This window comes from Micropterus salmoides, unplaced genomic scaffold (assembly GCF_014851395.1).
Source record: "Micropterus salmoides isolate LMB-PRFRI ecotype aquatic unplaced genomic scaffold, ASM1485139v1 Ms_hic_scaffold_2, whole genome shotgun sequence".
Taxonomy (NCBI): Eukaryota; Metazoa; Chordata; class Actinopteri; order Centrarchiformes; family Centrarchidae; genus Micropterus; species Micropterus salmoides.
In genome coordinates this window covers 3,988,975-4,009,762 of record NW_024041150.1, presented here as the reverse complement: position 1 = coordinate 4,009,762, position 20,788 = coordinate 3,988,975, and the positions used below count along the sequence as shown (strand labels likewise).

At 41.6% G+C, this 20,788-nt stretch overlaps 1 protein-coding gene across 1 annotated transcript in view; it reads left to right on the top strand.

Annotated features, from left to right (window-relative positions):
* Positions 1 to 20,788, top strand: part of LOC119911515 (spectrin beta chain, non-erythrocytic 1-like) — a 100,820-nt gene that overhangs the window by 48,366 nt on the left and 31,666 nt on the right. The window contains 21 exon segments of the mRNA XM_038730411.1: positions 3,801 to 3,974; positions 6,637 to 6,728; positions 7,052 to 7,132; positions 8,581 to 8,696; positions 8,789 to 8,901; positions 8,996 to 9,183; positions 10,149 to 10,266; positions 10,425 to 10,583; positions 11,554 to 11,649; positions 12,031 to 12,237; positions 12,885 to 13,038; positions 13,151 to 13,302; positions 13,488 to 13,706; positions 14,220 to 14,300; positions 14,672 to 14,878; positions 15,055 to 15,266; positions 16,426 to 16,563; positions 17,560 to 17,680; positions 18,170 to 18,385; position 18,487; positions 18,562 to 18,980. Coding sequence (XP_038586339.1) covers positions 3,801 to 3,974; positions 6,637 to 6,728; positions 7,052 to 7,132; positions 8,581 to 8,696; positions 8,789 to 8,901; positions 8,996 to 9,183; positions 10,149 to 10,266; positions 10,425 to 10,583; positions 11,554 to 11,649; positions 12,031 to 12,237; positions 12,885 to 13,038; positions 13,151 to 13,302; positions 13,488 to 13,706; positions 14,220 to 14,300; positions 14,672 to 14,878; positions 15,055 to 15,266; positions 16,426 to 16,563; positions 17,560 to 17,680; positions 18,170 to 18,385; position 18,487; positions 18,562 to 18,980 — 3,264 coding nt within the window.

Here is a 20,788-nt window from a genome sequence, read left to right as displayed (position 1 = left end):
CTGAGTTTATAAAACAGCATCATATTTTATAAACGCAACATTTGACATTTTTAGAGGAGAAGAACAGATGCAGGCGACTTGAGAGATTAAAGTGATGAAAGGATTTGGACTTTGAGATAATTGGGGCATCACCTTGAGATCAGTGTCATTTATATTGTACTGGGTGAAATGTTCAACCCACCTGCGACATTTTGTTTCCAAGATTTAAAGTTTTAAGCTGCACAAACACTTTTAAGCAGAAAAATATAAGAAGAAAGTGTCACAGGATCCAAATAAAATAGAGAACTTAGACTCATTATGATCTGAAAACTCCCATTGTCAGCAAGTCTGACTCGGTCACCTGGGAATTTGATCCCTGGACCTGCAGATCTCCAGAGTAGGTGACTTACTGACTGAGCTACTGGTGAGAGGCTGTTTCTACAGACCTTCTCACAAGAGGTCATGACGTCACATGTGCCAGAGCCGGATAGTTTTGTCAGTTTAAACTTAAAAAGCTTAAAACAGTCAAGAAGTTGGTGAGAATATTCAGAAAAAAATCACACATCATTCTGCTGATTTTGGGTGTGTTGTCAATTATTTTGGTTGCACTTGATCTAAAACTGAGCAAAAAAGAAAATGCTGTGCATACTGTACAAGTTACAGCAAGATATTGAAGATCACTGCAGACTCACTGTTTGACCGATCTAAAAACCCTTTGACACAATTGATATTGGCCATCTAGAGAATGTCTGTGTTGATTTTGGTAGCGTTTGAAGAAAGACTTGTGGAGCTATAGATGTTAATTGATTGAGCATATTCTGAAAAATATAGATTGACTGACTTCTGAGTTGACCATAGGTTGCAGTGAGGCAAACTTTAGTCACATATCAGTGGATGTGCTGAAAAGATTTCAGCTCTCCAGGACGTATGGGTGATTTTCTTAGATTTTTTTGAAGTTTGGAATAAGAAATGTTGTTGTAATAAGCCACGCCCACTTTGAGCAATCTTTACCAAGTTTTTAAAATCAGTGACCCTAGATCGTACAAACCGTATTTTGTACGAATACATGCAGCGAATTACGAAGTATAAACGTTTTTCAAGTGTAGGTTTTAGTGAAAAGTGATAAGGTTGCAGAAGAATTTTAATAATAATTATTATTGATAATTGCAAAAACGTAAAGTTGATTGTTATAGCGCCACCATGAGGTCGATGAGCAATCTAGCAGTTTTTGCTGCCCAAACACTTTTAGTGGAGGAAAGAAAGAAAGAATCAGAACAAAAACAAAACGGCTAAAAATTTGAACTTTTCAAGTTTTTGCAAAATACATTACTTGCAATACAAGAACCGTTTGGCCACTTGGGGTCAGCAGAAACAAGTAGTGAACACTACACTGACATATCATCACCTTTTAAATTGACATGTTGAACATGTTTCTTATTTCCACATCCTCTCTGATCACGATGCTGTGAGAGCGCTGAGAGTGAACCAGTAAAGTTGCAGCTGGACGGATAAACAATTAGCTAAAAGTCACTATAAAGTTTTCATAAAGCCAAAAGCTGCAGATTTAACCTATTATTCCCTGCAGCTTTATCGCTGCTAGAGAGACGCAGCATATTGTGACATTGTTTTCACATTGTCATTATTTAAATATACATTATAGCTGCTTTAAAGTTAAAACATTGTTTGTAAGACAACATGAACCTTCAAGGAAAAAGAGCAGAGGTGCAATATTAATCACATCATACGTTCACTTTGCGCTAATGAATCAGAGTTGCTGGGGAAAGTGAACGCAAACTGCTTCATCAGTCAAACTCAGGATGCGAATGGAAAAACTCCCCACACAAGCAGAGGAGAGAAAGTAACAGGCTGAAATTAGTTTGATAATCACCAGCTGGTCACATGTTTTATCCAGTACAGACTGAAAGAAGTGGAAGTCAGTTTAGAGGTAGATACTGAGCAGATAGATTTCTATTTTATTGCCATTAGGCCCGTGTTAATTGCATCACTGCTCTTCCTCCCTGTCTGCGCCTCCAGAACATCCTGTGGCTTAAATCCTTCATGTATCACACAGACATAATACAGAGGTTGGTTAATAAACAGGTGAACCATAAATTAGCTTTTGTAACTACTAACACTGTAACACTAATACAGTATTATTAAATATGACAGTATGATACTAAACAGGTTCCTTATGTGTAACTTTTATCTTGATACTAAAGGTATATTATAGGTAAATTTTAATGCAGATTTGTAATAGAGTATTTTTACATTGTTGTATTAGTACTTTTACTTAAATAAAGTGTCTTCTTCCACCTCTGGCAGTAATGTAGACTGATGTTCTAACTAAAAACCCTGTTGGATATCCTTTCTCTCGATGTTTTTGGCTTTCCTGTCGCATTCACCTTCAGTTGAGTTGCTGCTGCTGTTCATTGGTGGTTTTGTTGCGTAACTGCAGAGGTGTCAGACATCTGTCTGACGTAGCACAGAAGCTCTACAGTAAAGTAGGTTATCACAGTTTTAAATCGCCCAGAAAATCTCTCCACCGTAGTAATAATAACAATATTATCTGACTCCTCTTCATTCATCATCTTTCAGTCAGTCGCTGTCTGAGGGGAAAACCTCACTGACACTAGGAGGTGATGCCAACACTTCCTGTCTGTTATCACAGCAGCTTCACTTTTCTTTCTCTATTTGTTTGTAGACACCAATTATCCCACCTACACAACATGATTTTCTTTTCTTATTTCTCAGCATCTTTAAGAACAAAACTAAGTCTCCCACATGATTTCTTAGATGAGAGCAACAAAGCCTCCTTTATTTTGACTAACAAACTACGTCAAATGGCTAATTACCACTGACTAGGATATACGGTAGAATTAAAATAACACAGGACCTGTCAATAACTGTAATATGAGGTCTGTACATGGTGATATACTGGCAGGGTAGAAGATTAAAAATGTCCTCTGCTCAAAATTAAAATGTCTGACTATATTGATGGGCTTTCTGAGGGGTTGTAAGTTGTAGATGAATTAAAATAACAGATCGACTGTCCCTGGGTTTGGCACATCTGTAGAGTTCACAGAGCTTGGTGATGGTTACAAACTATGTACAGGATGAATCGGATCCAGAAGGTATGCATGTTCAAACCGAAAAAAACCCAATGCCTTTTCATGAAACTGGAATAATCCAATTTTCAGCTCTTCACATGTGCAACACAATTCTGAAATGACTGTTAAAGTATATGTAATTGTAACCTACAATAGTAATCAAAGGTAAAGGATCGGTCTTCTTCCCGTCTTATTATTCAGGTTTTTGAGACAAAGTTGGTTCATTTAAAAAACATAAAAATTCAACAATCATACCAGCTTTTGATCATCTGTTCTCCAGATTATTAGTAATAATAATATGAGTCAAGTTAAATTTATTTATATAGCAAATTTCATACAATGTAAGCTCAGTGTTCTGTAACATTTGGTTCATGGCTGTAGTTTTCCTAATATGCATGTAAGTAATTAGTTTTTTTGGACATTTATTGCTTCAAGTATTAACAAATGTTTTCCTGTTTCTGGATGTTTGTATTTAGGAAATCCTTTGAGATTATGATTTAGTAATAAAGTGTATTAAAAGTTGTTCTCTTGCATAGTGAAACCCACTTTCACTCAGCAAAGGACACTATCAAAACAAAAAGTGTCGGTTTTGAAACTGGTCAGCTGTGTCCGCAGCTGTTTTCTTCTTCTTCATGTTTATATGACAGCATGAAGCGGTTCACGGTTCCTGGTTTTTGAAGGTTGTAAATAAACAGAGATTTGTTTTTGTTTCAGCCCAAACCCACCAAGGGTCGGATGCGGATCCACTGTCTGGAGAACGTTGACAAGGCTCTGCAGTTCCTGAAGGAGCAGAGGGTTCACCTGGAGAACATGGGCTCCCACGACATCGTAGATGGAAACCACCGCCTCACTCTGGGGCTCATCTGGACCATCATCCTTCGTTTCCAGGTAAGGGGCAGACGCACAAGTTTGCATCCCAAAATGAGGTAAACTTACTCATCCGATGAAATCAGAAGACCGTACTGATGATGTGGCTAATTTGGTCCTCCATCTCCTTCCATATTCAGGTGATAAGACATTGCGCAATTTTGTATCCCAAAATAGAGTCAGTCTCCTCATTTCTGGGCCCCATCTAGGCCGTAATCTTTTTATAGTAAATCAGTGACTGTGATCTTGTTGTATCTTAGAAACAGTGGAAAAATTACACCAACAAATGTTCAAATCTGGAACTCAGATGGGACATAAATGATGTTTATATTTTGTGTCCCTAAATTAATAAAATACACATTGTCAAGTTACATTCAAATTAAGGAGTGTTCTACTTCTTCCTCTTGGTGGCTGTTACCTTTCACTTTTAGTTAATGGTTTTCTGTTACTGTTATTTTGCATCCCAGACGACCAAGAGAGGATGTGCTGCGTCAGGGTTGATATTGTGAGGGGCTGCCACGAACGTATGGGAAACACTTGATGAACACTTAATGAACTTGTCATTAATGTGTGTCATCTGGATCATTATACTCTGTACAGAAAAGCCAAAATAAGTATATGTTTATAATATAAATAAATGTTTGCAATGATACTTATTTTGCATCCCAAATGTAATAAGTGAGTTCAGTATGGTCAGCGTAAACCAATCAAGTGTGGCCAACTGGATCATTGGATTCCATTTTAAGACAATGGGCTGCATCACTATTGTGGATCCCAAAATGACTAAAATGCACATGGAGAGTTGCAATATACTCCTGTCGAAATACAGTAGTAGGCTTCTCATGTACAGACGTTGTACTGCATGTCGAGTTAATGAGTCGCTTACTCAGAAGGGATGCAAAATAGCACAGATATAATCGTTGTGATGTACTGTGCGGAAATTCTTAGTCTTCCTTTTCACTTAGTTGTTGTTAGCAGCTTCATTGACATAAACAGGACTGGAAAAAATATTAAAAATACCTTTTAGTATAAGGAAAATTAAAGTTCCACACTTTCTGCAGATATGCAATGAAGTGTTAAATCCTTTATAATCCTAATAAATGTGACATTGCTAAATCTTTAATCATTTACAGAAAGCTTACGAGTTGTCAGACTTTGTATTTTACTGTTATTTGGACATTTTCAGTTCATGTTTAAAGTGAGATGAGCGTTAAACTGCTCCTCCACCTTGCAAATGTCTCTTTATCCTTTTCAAATGCATTGATCTCAATTAATAAATTAAATGACAGAAGTTACACTCAAAAACACTCATAACGTCATTTTACTGTATGTTGATGGGGTTGTCGTGTCTCTCGGATGATGATGTCATCGTTAGGGACAGTGAACAGTTGGGAAAATGGGTGAAAAGGATTTAGCGTTTATAAGCCGTGAGGATTTAAAAGTTCTTTTTAGTGGTTTTAAATCCTGCAGTGTAGGAGCGAGGCTGAAACGGAGCCGAGTGCAGATTGACAGAAGGACTACAGTGTGTGTGTGTGTGTGTGTGTGTGTGTGTTGTGTGTGATGTGTGGTGGTGTTGATGTTGCTGATTTGTGGCTCACGCTTCTGTCAGACTGAAACTGGTGGATGTCAATCAATGAAGCTGAGCATGTGTGTGTGTTCTCTGGAGAGATCTTTGCGAGGGACCTACTAGAGTTTAAGAGAGTTTGTAAACTGAGGGGAAAAATTGGACATTTCCTGAAGGTGAGTAAGTTTTTAGAAAGCGGGGACATGTTCGCACAGTGAGGACAGTCTAAGAAGGCGTGGACATTTTTGGAAAGGGAAGCAATTTTTGAGAAATTAGGACTTTTTTAAAAACTGAAGACATCATTAGAAAGTGAGGATATTTTTAGATTTATTTTCTTTGAAAGGGCTAACAGTTGTTTTTTTACGGTTATAGTAAGAACTAGGTTAAGGCTAGGTTTTTAGGAATGCATTAGCACAAGTATAGAAGTGCAGATGTGTGTGTTGATGATAGGAATGTGTTATATTGATGATAGTGACTGAGGACATTTCTCACCGTTCTTCAGCGAGCTGTTCTAAGGCTTCGACTTTAGTGAAAGTTGTGTGTGATGATGTGTTTGATCATCTTATGTGTCTCGTTTTGGATTTTCTTGTAAAGTCTTGCATGTTGGTGCATGTTTACTTTGATCTGCTCTAAAAAAAATGTTTAATGCTACGTTCAAGTGCCTTGGGGGGAAAAAACAGTTAAAAGCATCAACTTGGGAAAATTCAGTTTGTTTACTGCTACCGTGATCTCTGTGAAAGCTAAGCTTTCTGTACACACATGTTAAATATCAAACACAAAGCAAACATTAAAACTTCAGGTTTTAGAGCTGTAACAGCAGCAGGGATTTACATATGACAAATACCTAAATAATAAGAGGTTATTACTTATAAATTTATACATTTTGTAAAGTTAAATTGTCAGTCCCTCTTCATGCTATTATGCATATTATATGCATTCCAGTAGAAAAATGTATTTACTTTGCTTTTAATCAACCGTCAAATGTTATGAATAAAGTTTAATCTTAAGTGTCTCAAAAAGATGATTACGAACAAAGCGCATCAGTTAGTAAATTACATATTTTACGTTAAGCTGTTTCTCATCATCATCATCAGCTCTTCCTCTGTCTGTGTGTCTCAGATCCAGGACATCAGTGTGGAGACAGAAGACAACAAGGAGAAGAAGTCTGCCAAAGATGCTCTGCTGCTCTGGTGTCAGATGAAGACAGCCGGGTGAGAATCTACACGAGTTTAAAAATTATTTTCTTACGTCTACAGAATCACTGTTTTAGTGTTTCTCCAGAGTTCAGCCTACATTTCCCACCAGCCCCATCACCTCCTGTTCCTCTCCCTGAAGTGGATAAACCAGCCTTTATCAGCCTTTTCCACCATTCACTAGAATCTCTGAGAGCTTTAATTCTGTTTGCTGTGGAAGAAAAGCGTGACTTTAATCTCACCCACTGAAATGCAGAAGAAAGGCTTAAACAGTCTGATAGTCTGCTCAGTGATGGTCACACTTTTGTCGCTTTGAGCTGTGATTTCCTCTTTCTGTCCAGATATCCAAACGTCAACATCCACAACTTCAGCACCAGCTGGAGAGACGGGATGGCCTTCAACGCTCTCATCCACAAACACAGGTAGGAACTCTGCCTCATCACACAGCACATTCAACCACAGACTTTTGTGTGACTAAATCATACAACATCACCAACAGACTAACGTTGGCAAACGTTGCGGAGAACTGAACTCCAGCACCAAAAAACAAGCTGGCCGACAGTAAAAAGTAGCAACAGCACAGCAGATCACTTTTTTCTACTAACTTCTTTTTAAATTTAGCCAGTGATGTTACTCATTAAAGTCCTTTTTATTTCTTTGTTCTCATGCAGGCAGAATATTGTCTAAAACATTTCCAACGTTTCCAAAACTTTTCTACGTTTCCATTACATTTATTAATTTAGCTGAAGCTTTTATCCAAAGCAACTTACAATTGCTATATATGTCAGAGGTCGCACGCCTCTGGAGACACTAGAGGTTAAGTGTCTTGCTCAGAGACACAGTGGTGTCTCACAGTGGTCTCTCACAACCAAAGGCAGGCGTCTTATCCACTGTGCCCACCCTTTTCTCTTTTTTTTCTTGCGTAGTGACAAAAAATGATGCCATGAGAAACAGCTGCCTTAGTCACATAAGGATTTCCACGCATACAAAATTTTCTTTAAAGAGAAACTACCTTCTTATCCACAAACACAAGAAACGCCAGCATCCACTCTGCTGCACAGTCTTTTCTTTTATAACTGCAGTGTCTCAGCTGATCAGTCAGCAGACTGTTTTTCTTGAAACCACATTGAGGAAACTATGTTTAAACTAAATAAAACGCATATTCAGAACAGACGCGCAGCAGATAACAAAAAAGATTGGTTGCGGTTTTGTGTTTGACTTGAAGAGTACAGCTGCATTTTAGTCATCCATCCACATCCCCCTCTTTCAAGGCTTTTAATCTTCTGTCCCCAGCGTTACAAGCAACCAATAGTGAGGTTTTAGGTCACAGCAGCCAAATAAGACAGGAAACAGAAAGGATTTTGACCCCAGAGGAAAACCTTTTGAAATGTATTCAAATTGAAAATGTTTGGGGAATATAAGTTAAGGAGAAAAGATTTTCTTAAAGCTGAGCGTCAACTGGAGGATGTGTTTCATCAGAGCCATACCTACTCTTTTTCCTCCTTTTATAAATTTGTGGGTTTCATCAAAACATTTTAGGCCAAACAATAATAAATAATTAAAGTTTTCACCAGAATTTTATTCTCCGCAGTGTTGAGAAGGCTGTGGAGAAATCCCCACTGCAGACCTGTTGGAAAGTACAAATGTTAACAAATAAATAAAACATAAAAAAATATTCGCCCTGTGATGGAACCTGTCCAAAAAGCTGGGATTGGCTCTGACCCTGTACGCGGGATAAGCGGTTGACGATAGATGGAACCTAGGGGAACTCATGACATGAAGGATTCCTAAAATTGAGGCTATGGCCTTGAACCTGGCCTTTTAACCTCTCAGTTTCTGTTATGATTAGTTTTTTTATTCTTCTCTTCAGACCGGACCTGATCGACTTTGATAAGCTGAAGAAATCAAACGCTCACTACAACCTGCAGAATGCCTTCAACCTGGCCGAGCAACACCTGGGTCTCACCAAGCTGCTGGACCCCGAAGGTGAGAGAGGAGACACACACACACACACACAGAGCTGCATTTTCATGAGGTATGCACTCTGATACAATCGTTTTGTGTGTGGTTATGTGCAGACATCAGCGTGGACCACCCTGATGAGAAGTCCATCATCACCTACGTGGTGACCTACTACCACTACTTCTCAAAGATGAAGGCGCTGAAGGTGGAGGGGAAGAGAATCGGCAAGGTGACCATCGTCCTACCATCACCTCGGATATATTCTCACCTCAGCAGACGGGCTGTTGTTTTATTGAACATGTTTCCTCTGGTGTGTCTTCCAGGTTCTGGACAACGCCATAGAGACGGAGAAGATGATTGAGAAGTACGAGTCTCTGGCGTCAGACCTGCTGGAGTGGATCGAGCAGACCATCATCATCCTCAACAACAGGAAGTTTGCCAACTCTCTGGTGGGAGTCCAGCAGCAGCTGCAGGCATTCAACACTTACCGCACCGTGGAGAAACCACCAAAGTCAGTGAATGTAGTTACATTTTGGGAAATATCCTTGTTCAATTTCTTTCTGTGAGTAAGATATTCAGATGGACATCAATCTCATGTCTGCTGACTACAGAGCTGGAGTGGTTTGGTTAGCTTAGCATAAAGACTAAAAGCAGAGGGAAACAGCTAAGGTCCTCTAGGTTCTGTCCGAAGTTCAAAGATACAACTACCAGCACTGATTAACATGATTTATCTCGTTTGAGTAATTTGTACCCAAACAGAGAGGGAAAAAAAACATTGTGTGGTTTTAGGGGGAGTTGGAACTATTTGTTGACAAAAAATGGTTCATGCATCCACCAAGTATTTCTGTGCACCAGATATTTCAAAGTTTATTACTCATCACCCAGGAGCCACTTCTGTGTAAAAAACCACAGTTTTCCTTCCACACGGCCTGTAGGAGGATAACGAAACAACAGAGTTTGCAGCAGAGTCTGAATCAGAGCAGAATTGCAGATGATGTTTTCCTGGAATGAGCAGATCTGAAAATGAAAACATGGCTTTTTGTCATCATGGTGGAAGTTCAGACCTTGCTTTTAGTTTTCTTTGGAGCTGACTTATCACTCACATCTCTCTGACACATAAAGTAAACCTTAACACAACATTCCTCAGCGTCATCACGCTTCAACAATAAAATTGATTTTGTACGAATTTCACACAAAACATTCACAAAAAGACATTTAAGTAAAACACTTGGCTCACTTTGTTGAGCCACTTGCACGCAAAATCAGACAGCTTGTGCTTTGTGACTGAGGAGGGGAGACAAACACATGGTGCAAGAGGTAGTTCAAGTTTTGCGTTGATTTTTCGCGGGTGTCGTGTGACACGTCATAACATTGCACAGGTTTTTCCATTATTTTGTCAACTCAAGTGTCATTAAATGAGACACTTAAACCAAATGTCTCAAACTAAAACTAATTTTATGATTTGTGTGTGTGCAGGTTCACAGAGAAGGGAAACCTGGAGGTTCTTCTGTTCACCATCCAGAGTAAGATGAGAGCCAACAACCAGAAAGTCTACACTCCCCGAGAGGGCAAACTCATCTCTGACATCAACAAGGTAACTGCACCTGATGTGATGTCATCATTTACTATAATTAGTACTAATTTAATCTAATTTAGGAAACTGGTTTATTGTTACCATGTAAATAGACTAAACCTCTACTAATTTTACTCCAGTGTTTAAGTTTGCTGATACTCCGTGTGTGTTTGTTTTAGGCATGGGAGCGCCTGGAGAAGGCGGAGCACGAGCGGGAGCTGGCTCTGAGGACGGAGCTGATTCGTCAGGAGAAACTGGAGCAGCTCGCCCGACGCTTTGACCGCAAAGCCGCCATGAGGGAGACGTGGCTGAGTGAGAACCAGAGGCTGGTCTCCCAGGTACCACACACTTCTCTTTTGACCTTCTTCTTACAGTTTACAAAACATTTCACATTTCGCTTCACACAAGTCTAACAAAATGATAATATGTCCATATGTTCCTTTATCTTTCCTTTGTATACCTCCCCTCTCTCCTCCTCCTTGTCACCTGCATTTGTTTCCTTTTCTCTATCATACCTTTGTTTCCTTTCATTTCTCCTCTCCTTATTTTCTGTCCTCTTTCCTTCTTGTTTCTCTTTCTCTTACCGGTCTGTGTTTTCTCTTATTTCTATTCATCTTGTCTCCTTTTCTCTCTCCTCCTCTTCTGTTTTCCTTTCCTCTCTCCCCTCATTGTTTTTAATTTTTCGTTTCTCTCATCCCCTTGTGTCCTTTCCTCTTTACGTTCTTTGCATCCTTTCCTCTCTCCTCTACTTTTTCCTATTGTCTTTTTTAATTTTCCCTGTCCTTGTCTCCTTTCCTCTTTCCTCTGCTTGTTTCCATTTTTCTTTCTTCTCTACTCCCCTTGTTTCCTTTCCCCTTACTCTCTTTGCCGCCTTTCCTTTCTCCTCTCCTTCTTCTTTCCTTTCATTTTTCCTGTCCTTGTCTCCTTTCCTCTGCTTGTTTCCATTTCTCTTTCCTTTCTCTTCTCCTTGTTTCCTTTCCTGCTTCCTTTCCTTGTCTCCTTTACCATTTCCTCTGCTTGTTTCCATTTCTCCTTCCTCTCTCACCCCCTTGTTTCCTTTCCTCTTTCCTCTGCTTGTTTCCATTTCTCTTTCCTCTCTACTCCCCTTGTGTCCTTTCCCCTTACTCTCTTTGCCGCCTTTCCTTTCTCCTCTCATTCTTCTTTCCTTTCATTATTCCTGTCCTTGTCTCCTTTCCTCTGCTTGTGTCCATTTCTCTTTCCTTTCTCCTCTCCTTGTTTCCTTTAATTTTTCCTCTGCTTGTCTCCTTTCCTGCTTCCTGTCCTTGTTTCATCCCTGTCCTCCTCCAGGATAACTTTGGATTTGACCTCCAGGCTGTCGAAGCTGCTACTAAGAAACATGAAGCCATAGAAACGGACATCGCAGCCTATGAGGAGCGAGTTCAGGTAAATTCATCACCTGGATTGTTATTTGACAGGAGTTGAATTAGAAAGGACAAGCTTGTGTCAGATGGCAACATCGATTTAAATAAGTACAAACACTGAAACCTTGCTGGCACAGATCTAAGCCCTGAAACCACGATGAGATGGGTGTAAACTTTAATACAGTGGATTAAAACCTTCATGGATTCTTCATGAAAATTCTGTTTCATGTCATGGTGAATATGAATATTGAATATGTTTAAGATGGCTAAATGTTTTTATATAAAAAAAAAGGTTCATATTTGTTTCATAAAGAATTTCACTGTTTGTGAAATCTGACACATTTGGTTGTCCATTCATCCCTCCCTCTGCTCGCTCTCCTCCTCCCCCCTCTCACCGCTGCAGGCGGTGGTTGCAGTGGCGAAGGAGCTAGAGGCGGAGAACTACCACGACATCAAGCGCATCACGGCCAGGAAGGACAACGTGATCCGGCTGTGGGAGTACCTGCTAGAGCTGCTGAAGGCCCGAAGGCTGAGACTGGAGCTGACCCTGGGCCTGCAGAGAGTCTTCCAGGAGATGCTCTACATCATGGACTGGATGGACGAGATGAAGGTAGGGAGGCGGCGACCAGTCAGACTGAAACGTGTCTGTAGTTGAGGCTAAAATCTTGTCTGGTTCCTAGTTTTTCCAGATTTTAAATGTTTCAACTGTGTTATATGTGAGCTGAGTTCTTGTTAAACACACTGATGCATTTGAGAGGTTTGGTCTATGTTGGATAAAGGGAGAAGATTTTGTTCAGTGTTAAGAGCAAAGGAAGGTTTCAGGGAAATAAAGTTTGACTTGGTTGTGAAACTGAAACACATCTGACTACTGAAACATTTTGAAGAATGCCAGAGCAGAGCAAATACTGAACCTTCAACTGTAGAAAGACGACTTTAAAGTGATTAATTTTTTTTAATCATAAAAGAATTAGTTATTCTTTTGGATGACACAACATGTGATTCATCTTTGGTTTCACAGTGAGGGGACAGATCAAGTTTAACTTGGTTTAAATTTTGATGAGATTTTGATGAGTTCCACCTGCCCTCCGTCTCTTTTGTGCTGTAAAGCGATCCAGCAGATTTTCTGTATCCAGTGACTTGCTGCAAAATGCAGCATAGAAACTGAATTAACACCTAAAAATAATCTAATAATCCAATGCGTGTGTTTTATTCATTAGAAGATGTTTTGACCTTTGGCCCTTGCTTCTTTCCCTGCAGATGCTGCTGCTCTCTCAGGATTATGGGAAACACCTGCTGGGCGTGGAGGATCTTCTGCAGAAACACGCTCTGGTGGAGGCCGACATCAGCATCCAGGCCGACCGAGTCCGAAACGTCAACAGCAACGCTCAGAAGTTCGCCGATGACATGGACGGTGAGACAGACGGATGGTTTGCTCTTAGCTGATGTTCCTTCAGACAGAAATCTGTGATATTTCCTCTCGTCTTTGCCCTGCTCAATCCACATCTCCTCTTCTTCCTCCTCAGGTTATAAGCCCTGCGATCCTCAGATCATCAGGGATCGGGTCGCTCACATGGACTTCTGCTACCAGGAGTTGAGTCAGCTGGCAGCTGAGCGGCGAGCTCGCCTCGAGGAGTCCCGTCGCCTCTGGAAGTTCTTCTGGGAAATGGCCGAAGAGGTCATTAATATTGCTTTTATTGTGCTTAATTATTGGTTATCCAGGCAGTAAATGAAAAACATCTTAGTTTGTTCTCTGTTTCTGTCAGACACTGCAGATCACATTTTGCAGATCTTTGTTTAAATCACTTCACTCTGTGCTTTAGTGCTGCAACCAAGTGACCAAATGTAATGTGCGGTTTGTAGGAGGGCTGGATCCGGGAGAAAGAACAGATCTTGTCCTCCGAGGATTGTGGGAAGGATCTAACGGGAGCGCTGCGACTGCTGAGTCAGCACAAAGCCTTCGAAGACGAGATGAGCGGGCGAGCCGCCCTCCAGCAGCAGACCATCAAACAGGGCGAGGAGCTGGTGGCCAACAACCACTTTGGAGCCGACAAGATTAAAGAACGCATCCAGGACATCCAGGTACGCTGCACCTGTACCAGGACTTTCACCTGTATGAGGAAGCTTAAAAATAAAACCGTAAAGGACTAAAAAATGTGCCTTTCATTACGTCTTCAGAGGTCTTTTCAGCACACGACTGTAGGTTTACTTGTCCAGTGGAAATGGATCTAACGAGGCTATTTTTTATGCATATAGTCTTCAAGGATATTTACCACTGACTACATCAGCATTTATTTTGAAATTAAAGAATTGTGATACATATCCTGTTTTTTGGCTTTTTTGGCTGTGTTTGAAGGGAAATGGTCACAGCAGCCATATTTGATTAATAAAACTATAAAGTGTCTCCTTTACCGTCAGCTCTGTATAAAATCCTCTGCTTTTGTAAACATTCATGTGCTCTTTTTTTTTGTTGTACCATTTACATCAAAATATAAACCTTGAGTCTCTTTAGTCACCTTTGTAAATCCTTCCTCAAACATCCAGAGTCAAAGTTACTATTACCCTTTCCTCCCCCCTCCTCTCGCTGCGCTTTAGGAACAGTGGGCAGCTCTGGAGCGTCTCTCTGCCGTCCGTAAAGCTCGCCTGCAGGAGGCCTGCAACCAGCACCAGTTCCAGGTGAAAACACATTTTTCATAGTTTCTAGTAGAAATTGATTGATTGTATTTGAAAGCACAAAGCTACGTTTTTCATTTGCTGTCTCGGTGTGTATTCCGCCTTGTGCGAGTCTTCCTAGTTATCTAGCAGCCAGAGAGACAGAAATATTTACTGCTGTTTCCTAGAAAAAAATGAAGAATTATTATTTTATGGTCAGACATCGGGAGAAACATTGTGGGGGAAAAAATGCAACTGAAAAGAATTTATTCATTTTCAGCTCAGGCTACAAAAACAAATCCAGAAAAGAACCAAACAGTATTCTGTTTGCAGGAAAAATTACGACATCTGTCACAGCTAGGAGTATAAATAATTTTTTTATTTCCTCCACGCAGGCCGATGCGGACGACATCGACACGTGGATGCTGGACGTGCTGCGGATCGTCTCCAGCGTGGACGTCGGCCACGACGAGTTTTCCACTCAGGCTCTGGTGAAGAAACACAAGGACGTGGCCGAGGAGATCGGCAGCTACCGACCCGTCATCGACGCTCTGCACGAACAGTCCCGCACGCTGCCGCCCGAGAAGGCCAACTCTGAGGAGGTACAACTCTGACAGAGCTGGGAAGAGATCTGAATCATTGTATTACAATTTGTTCTTATACCCTAAAGGAGCGTTAAATGTAAAAATCATTCTGAGGTCCATTATTCCTTCATGTGAAGTATTAGACTGAATGTTTGTTTTTTGTTGGTCTGCTGATGGCCTTTGTGTGTTTGCAGGTTCAGAGCAGGCTGGCGGGCATCGAGGAGCGTTATAAGGAGGTGGTGGAGCTGACGCGGCTCAGGAAGCAGGCGCTGCAGGACGCTCTGGCTCTCTACAAGATGCTGAGTGAAGCCAGCGCCTGCGAGGTCTGGATCGACGAGAAGGAGCAGTGGCTCAACAGCATGGAGATCCCTGAGAAACTGGAGGACCTGGAGGTCGTCCAGCACCGGTGAGAACCAGAGAGTGTAGTTTACTGCATGGTGCCATCTTTGATAGTAATAATAATGAGAGAAATCTTTTGTTTTTGAAATGTGTAAGAGCAGCAGTGTGGTGCTTTAACTCCGTCACTTTGTCCTGGTTGTTGTCTGGATGCTGCAGCAGAGACGGTCACAGTCAGACTGTGGGAACCACAGCAGTAAACTGTTATTTACACCAGACTGCAGGTTCCACACTGTTTAAGAGGCTGTGTGTGTGTGTGTGTGTGTGTGTGTGTGTTTGGACTGTGGTTACACAGTTCGTTCACAAAAGCCTCTGACTCTGGTTTTCAGCTACTTGTCTCTCCATATTGTCCGACCGCAAAGCATCACATGGATCGTTTCCCAGACGCTGGTTAACTGTGTGTGTGTTACATCAGCAGCAGCAGATGAGATCACTTATCTTCACACTTACCAAAACCCTTTTTCTTTCTCTCATTAGCTTCATGAAACCTGTTGAATTTATTATATTTGAGCATCTTAATTGCTTCCCAATCAGAGCCCGGCCGACACATTGTCAGATCTTTGTTTCCTAATCCAGATCTATGAATATCGGTGTATTTATTGGCCAATAAGTCACAGTAAATGTCTTATTTTTACACTGCAAAATGTCCCTCTCACCCCATTTCACAATTACTTAAAAACTAAATTAAATGGATCATTATAAAACATGTTTGTGTTTAAGACATGAATATCAGTAGAAATATAGTTATCCCCATCAAAAATCAAATATCTGTCGTGCTCTAGACTTCACGTTTACCTGAAACTATATGTTTGGTCCTGACAGTAACATCAAACCTGTTTTTTGTAGGTGTTGAACACATACAAATGTTTGTTTTCTTGTGGGAGTTCAAGACGCTGAACATTTAATTGCAACGTCTCTGGTTTGAGCATGACTGGGAACTTTTGTTTCCTCATCGCGCTCTCTCCTAATTTCCTGTCAGCTCTCCACACATCGAGCCCACAGTAATAAAAGAGCAGAAAGGCACCAAAACAAAGTTAATTTATTCTCAACATGACCAACATGTCCAACAAAGCACACACTGGCGAGGTTTAGGTCTTTTTATGAGGTGTTACTGACAGAACTTGCCACTTTATAAAATATGAAAGTCAGAATTTGCCGTCTCTGTCCAGGTTTGAGAGTTTGGAGCCGGAGATGAACAACCAGGCGTCCCGTGTTGCTGTGGTGAACCAGGTTGCAAGGCAGCTGATCCACAGCGGACACCCCAGTGAGAAGGAGATCAAAGCCAAGCAGGACAAACTAAACACCAGGTAATCCAACTGGCATCAAAGCAGCTCATAAACTGGGATTAAATGGGGAAATCTAACTTGGATCAAGAGGGGAAATGACTTAACAGGTTATTTAGCGCCAACTGTACATGCAACTGGGAATAAATGAATAATTTAGCTGTTTCACCACACCATAATCAGGTAATTTGTTGGGATTAAGCAGATATCACAACTAGGATTACAAAGGGAACTAAACAGTGATCATTAATGGGGGATAATCAGGCAACCTGGGATTAAACAGGGAACTAATATAAAGTACATCAATTTATCAAGAAGGTAACTAAACCTGTATTAAACAAGTAACAAATGTAAAATGTAAGATCACTTCAAAGCAATATAAAGGGGCAATCAAACAGATTCATAAATCTGGTTTAAAAAAAAGAGATAAACTGTTTTTTAATATGTAAATAAACAGATTAAGAAGTGAACAAACAAGTATTCAGCGGGAATGTAAACTGACTACCCAGGTTGTTAAAATAAAATTTTGTTAAAGATTGAAGTGCAAAGAAGTAATAATAATGATGATAATAATAATGATAAAAAATTATAATAGTAATAAATTATAATACAAGCAACAAATTGGGATTAAAGAATTAACCTGAGTAGAGACTAATAATATGGACACTGATGGGGAAACTGAAATGAGTGAGATTTAAAGGAACGGTAAACTGGAATTAATCAAATAATTCAGATTAAAAAAGGAAATTAACTGTGATTATCCGGTATTTAATCTAGGTAAAAATGGATCTAGAAAAATAACTAAAGGGAGGTGAACAGGTAAATCAGTGATTGAATAGTAACTAAACTTTTAATAAACTGATTAAACAGGTAAAAATACTGTGACTGAACAGGTAAATTAAGTATGAGCCAAATAAATTCATTAAACATTAAAGAGTGGTAACGCGCCCTGCAGGTACCTGGTTAAGCGTCAGTAGTAGTTCATATTGTTGCTTATGGTGTCTCTGTCTGTCCGTCCAGATGGAGTCAGTTCAGAGATCTGGTGGACCAGAAGAAAGAAAGTCTGAGCTCGGCTCTGGGCGTCCAGAACTACCACCTGGAGTGTAACGAGACCAAGTCCTGGATCAAAGAGAAGACCAAGGTACCAACAGAACAAAACCAGTCTGCTCCTACAGCACCTAAATCCACTGCAGCCGGTGTTTTTAAACTGTGAGGGAGAGACGTGAGGTAAAGGTCCTGTGTGAGATGAAAGAAACAAACAGATGAATGCAGGTTTTAAACGGCGCTAAAACACAACAGGAAGTTGGTGTGGTCGCTGGTTTGGCTGCTTGCCAACACGGTCAGCAGTTGGAGCTGCAGCAGTGACTGACTGAAATCTGAACCCACATATTTTTAGATTCATTTTGACTTCCTGAGGATGTCGTTATCTCCGTGTCCATGTCCATCACAAATAAACACCCACAAACCCGCTTAGAAATCTTTGTCCTTATAACTGCAGAATCGTTTTTTTATTTTGACATTGTGAAGGCTCAGAATGTCCCATCAGCGTGGTGTTTAGCAAAATGAGGAGGCTGAACTTTAATTTAAACTTTTGTCTAACTCCTTCCCTCCCTCCCTGTCCGCCTTTTAGGTGATCGAGTCGACCCAGGAGCTGGGGAACGACCTGGCCGGCGTCATGGCTCTGCAGAGGAAGCTGACGGGGATGGAGCGCGACTTGGCCGCCATCGAAGACAAGCTGGGCGACCTGGGAAAAGAGGCCGACCGTTTGGCTTCAGAACACCCGGAGCAGTCTGAGGCCATCAAGGGACGACTGGCAGAGATCACGGGAGTCTGGGACGAGATGAAGGTAAGAGAATATCTGTCACGGTTTAAGATCAGGAGCACGTAAAATCTGTGTACAATCTAAGATCTGACACATCTTCATAGAGAATATTGCTTTGTGTTCAGAGTTTAAAAGGTCCTGTGATTGAAACAAACCCCACTTCTCAGTGAATATACGACCGCTCTGTTTTCTGTTTATAGGACACATGAAGAACCGAGAGGAGTCCCTGGGCGAGGCCAGCAAGCTGCAGCAATTCCTGCGCGAACTGGACGACTTCCAGTCGTGGCTTTCGCGGACGCAGACGGCCATCGCCTCCGAGGACATGCCCAACACGCTGACCGAGGCCGAGAAGCTGCTGGCCCAGCACGAGGGAATCAAGAACGAGATCCACAACTACGAGGAGGACTACCAGAAGATGCGGGACATGGGCGAAATGGTGACGCAGGGCCAGACGGACGCGCAGTACATGTTCCTGCGACAGCGGCTGCAGGCGCTCGACACCGGCTGGAACGAGCTGCACAAGATGTGGGAGAACCGGCAGAACCTGCTGTCCCAGTCCCACGCTTACCAGCTGTTCCTCAGGGACACCAAGCAGGCCGAGGCCTTCCTGAACAACCAGGTAAACCTGTGATGTCTTCACAGCTTAGGTGTGAACCCCAGATTACAGAAAAACATGTCTGTAGCGTGAACGTTGTCGCCTGCATTCTCAAGTACATTTACAATCCTCGAGTCTTCTACATTGTGCCCTCTTTGTCAGTTACTTGGAACCAGTTTAGGTAAAAGGGGATGGAGCCTGTATGGAGCTGAGGGCGGGCAGCAGCAGCCTCCACAGCAAGGTGTGATAGGCTCAGAAACACATCCCTATGTCCTTTATTTTAGCCTAAATATCTTCCCACTTAAACCATATTTTGTGCCGTCAAAATACAATTCAGGACATTTTTAACTGAGAGCCTGACATTTTGAGGAAAAACTTTATTGACTTTGATTGTATTGCAGTAAAAGGGAAAACCACAACAGTCAGTCAGAACTGAAGAAGTCCTCTGGATGAGGGACGAAACGTCTTCCAGTATCTTAAACCAAGTCCAGTAGCCCTTTGTTGGATAACTATGACCTGGATGACTGAGAATCTTCACAGACATCTCACAACTTCTGATCTTGAGCTAAGCTAGGCTTAACACATGAACCTCTCTCTTTACTGGAGGCAGAGAGATTAAACTGAGATCCATCCTCCAATCTGCCTCTGGAGAAGACAGATTTATTTCCTGCAGTGTTCCCTTAAACCAATAATCATGTCTTTAGTGGCAAATCAGGTCAGATCACCGACTGTTAAAGGCTCCTGCAGACTACACGACCTTCAGCGTCGGCAGATGGCCGGGCCGCTCACACTACACAACTTGCCGTCTAGTGACGGGAGTCTTGAAGTCGTAGTGACTGATCGGTGACGGGGGTCACACGCTACACCAGCTGACGACGACTCTGTCGCCCGACGCTGGTCTCCAAACTGCGTTTTGTCAAGAAACACACGTGAAATGTGAAACGGGAAAAGACGTAAACCCACGCGCAAAACAGCTGTTGTTTGTTATTATAAAGTAGTGGTTCTCAAACTTTTTCACATCAAGGACCCCTTAACTGACACAAATTAGACCACGGACCACAGTTTGATACGATTTTGTCCCAAGATTGATCATCTGATAGGATATTGGGGTTTTTAGACGTTTTATTACAGAAAATATATGAAACTCGTGACCAGAAATAGTCATACATTCAGTTACTGTGTTACTAATGGATGGGATTATAGTGAAAATAAATTATTCCCCTTTTTGCTGGGGACCCCCTGGGACCCTGTCGGGGACTCCCTGGGACCCTGTCAAGGACTCCTGGGGGTCCCCGGACCCCACTTTGAGAACCACTGTTATAAAGATACCAATTATAAAGACAAAGAATACGGATGAAAGAAAGGATCTGCACACACCGTCTGAGCTACAGAGAGAGGCGAGTAAAATTTGTTCTGTAGTGAAAAAGTAGCCGCCTGCTCTCATTGGCTGGATGTGGATGTCGAGTCGGCCGACTCCTCCAGATATCTGGCAGCGTCTGCGGTGCGTCAGTGCCCGACGCTCGCCGAGCTCACCGACCAGCAAATTGGGCTTAAAATCTTGTAGTGTGAAGTAGGCACATGGGATTTCATGTGGTTTTTATCATGTGATCTGACCACCGAGTGAACCGACACACACACAGACACACTCACTGTGATCAGCAGATAAATCTCTCACTGGGCGCTCGTCCAGTCCAGCATTACGATCTCTTTCACACACGGTATTCCTGTCTAGGGTGTACGCCACCCTGTACCCAGTGCATGCTGGGATAGGCTCGAACCCTATCTGACCCTGTACAGGATAAGCGGTTAAAAAAATGAATCGAAGTAGAGCT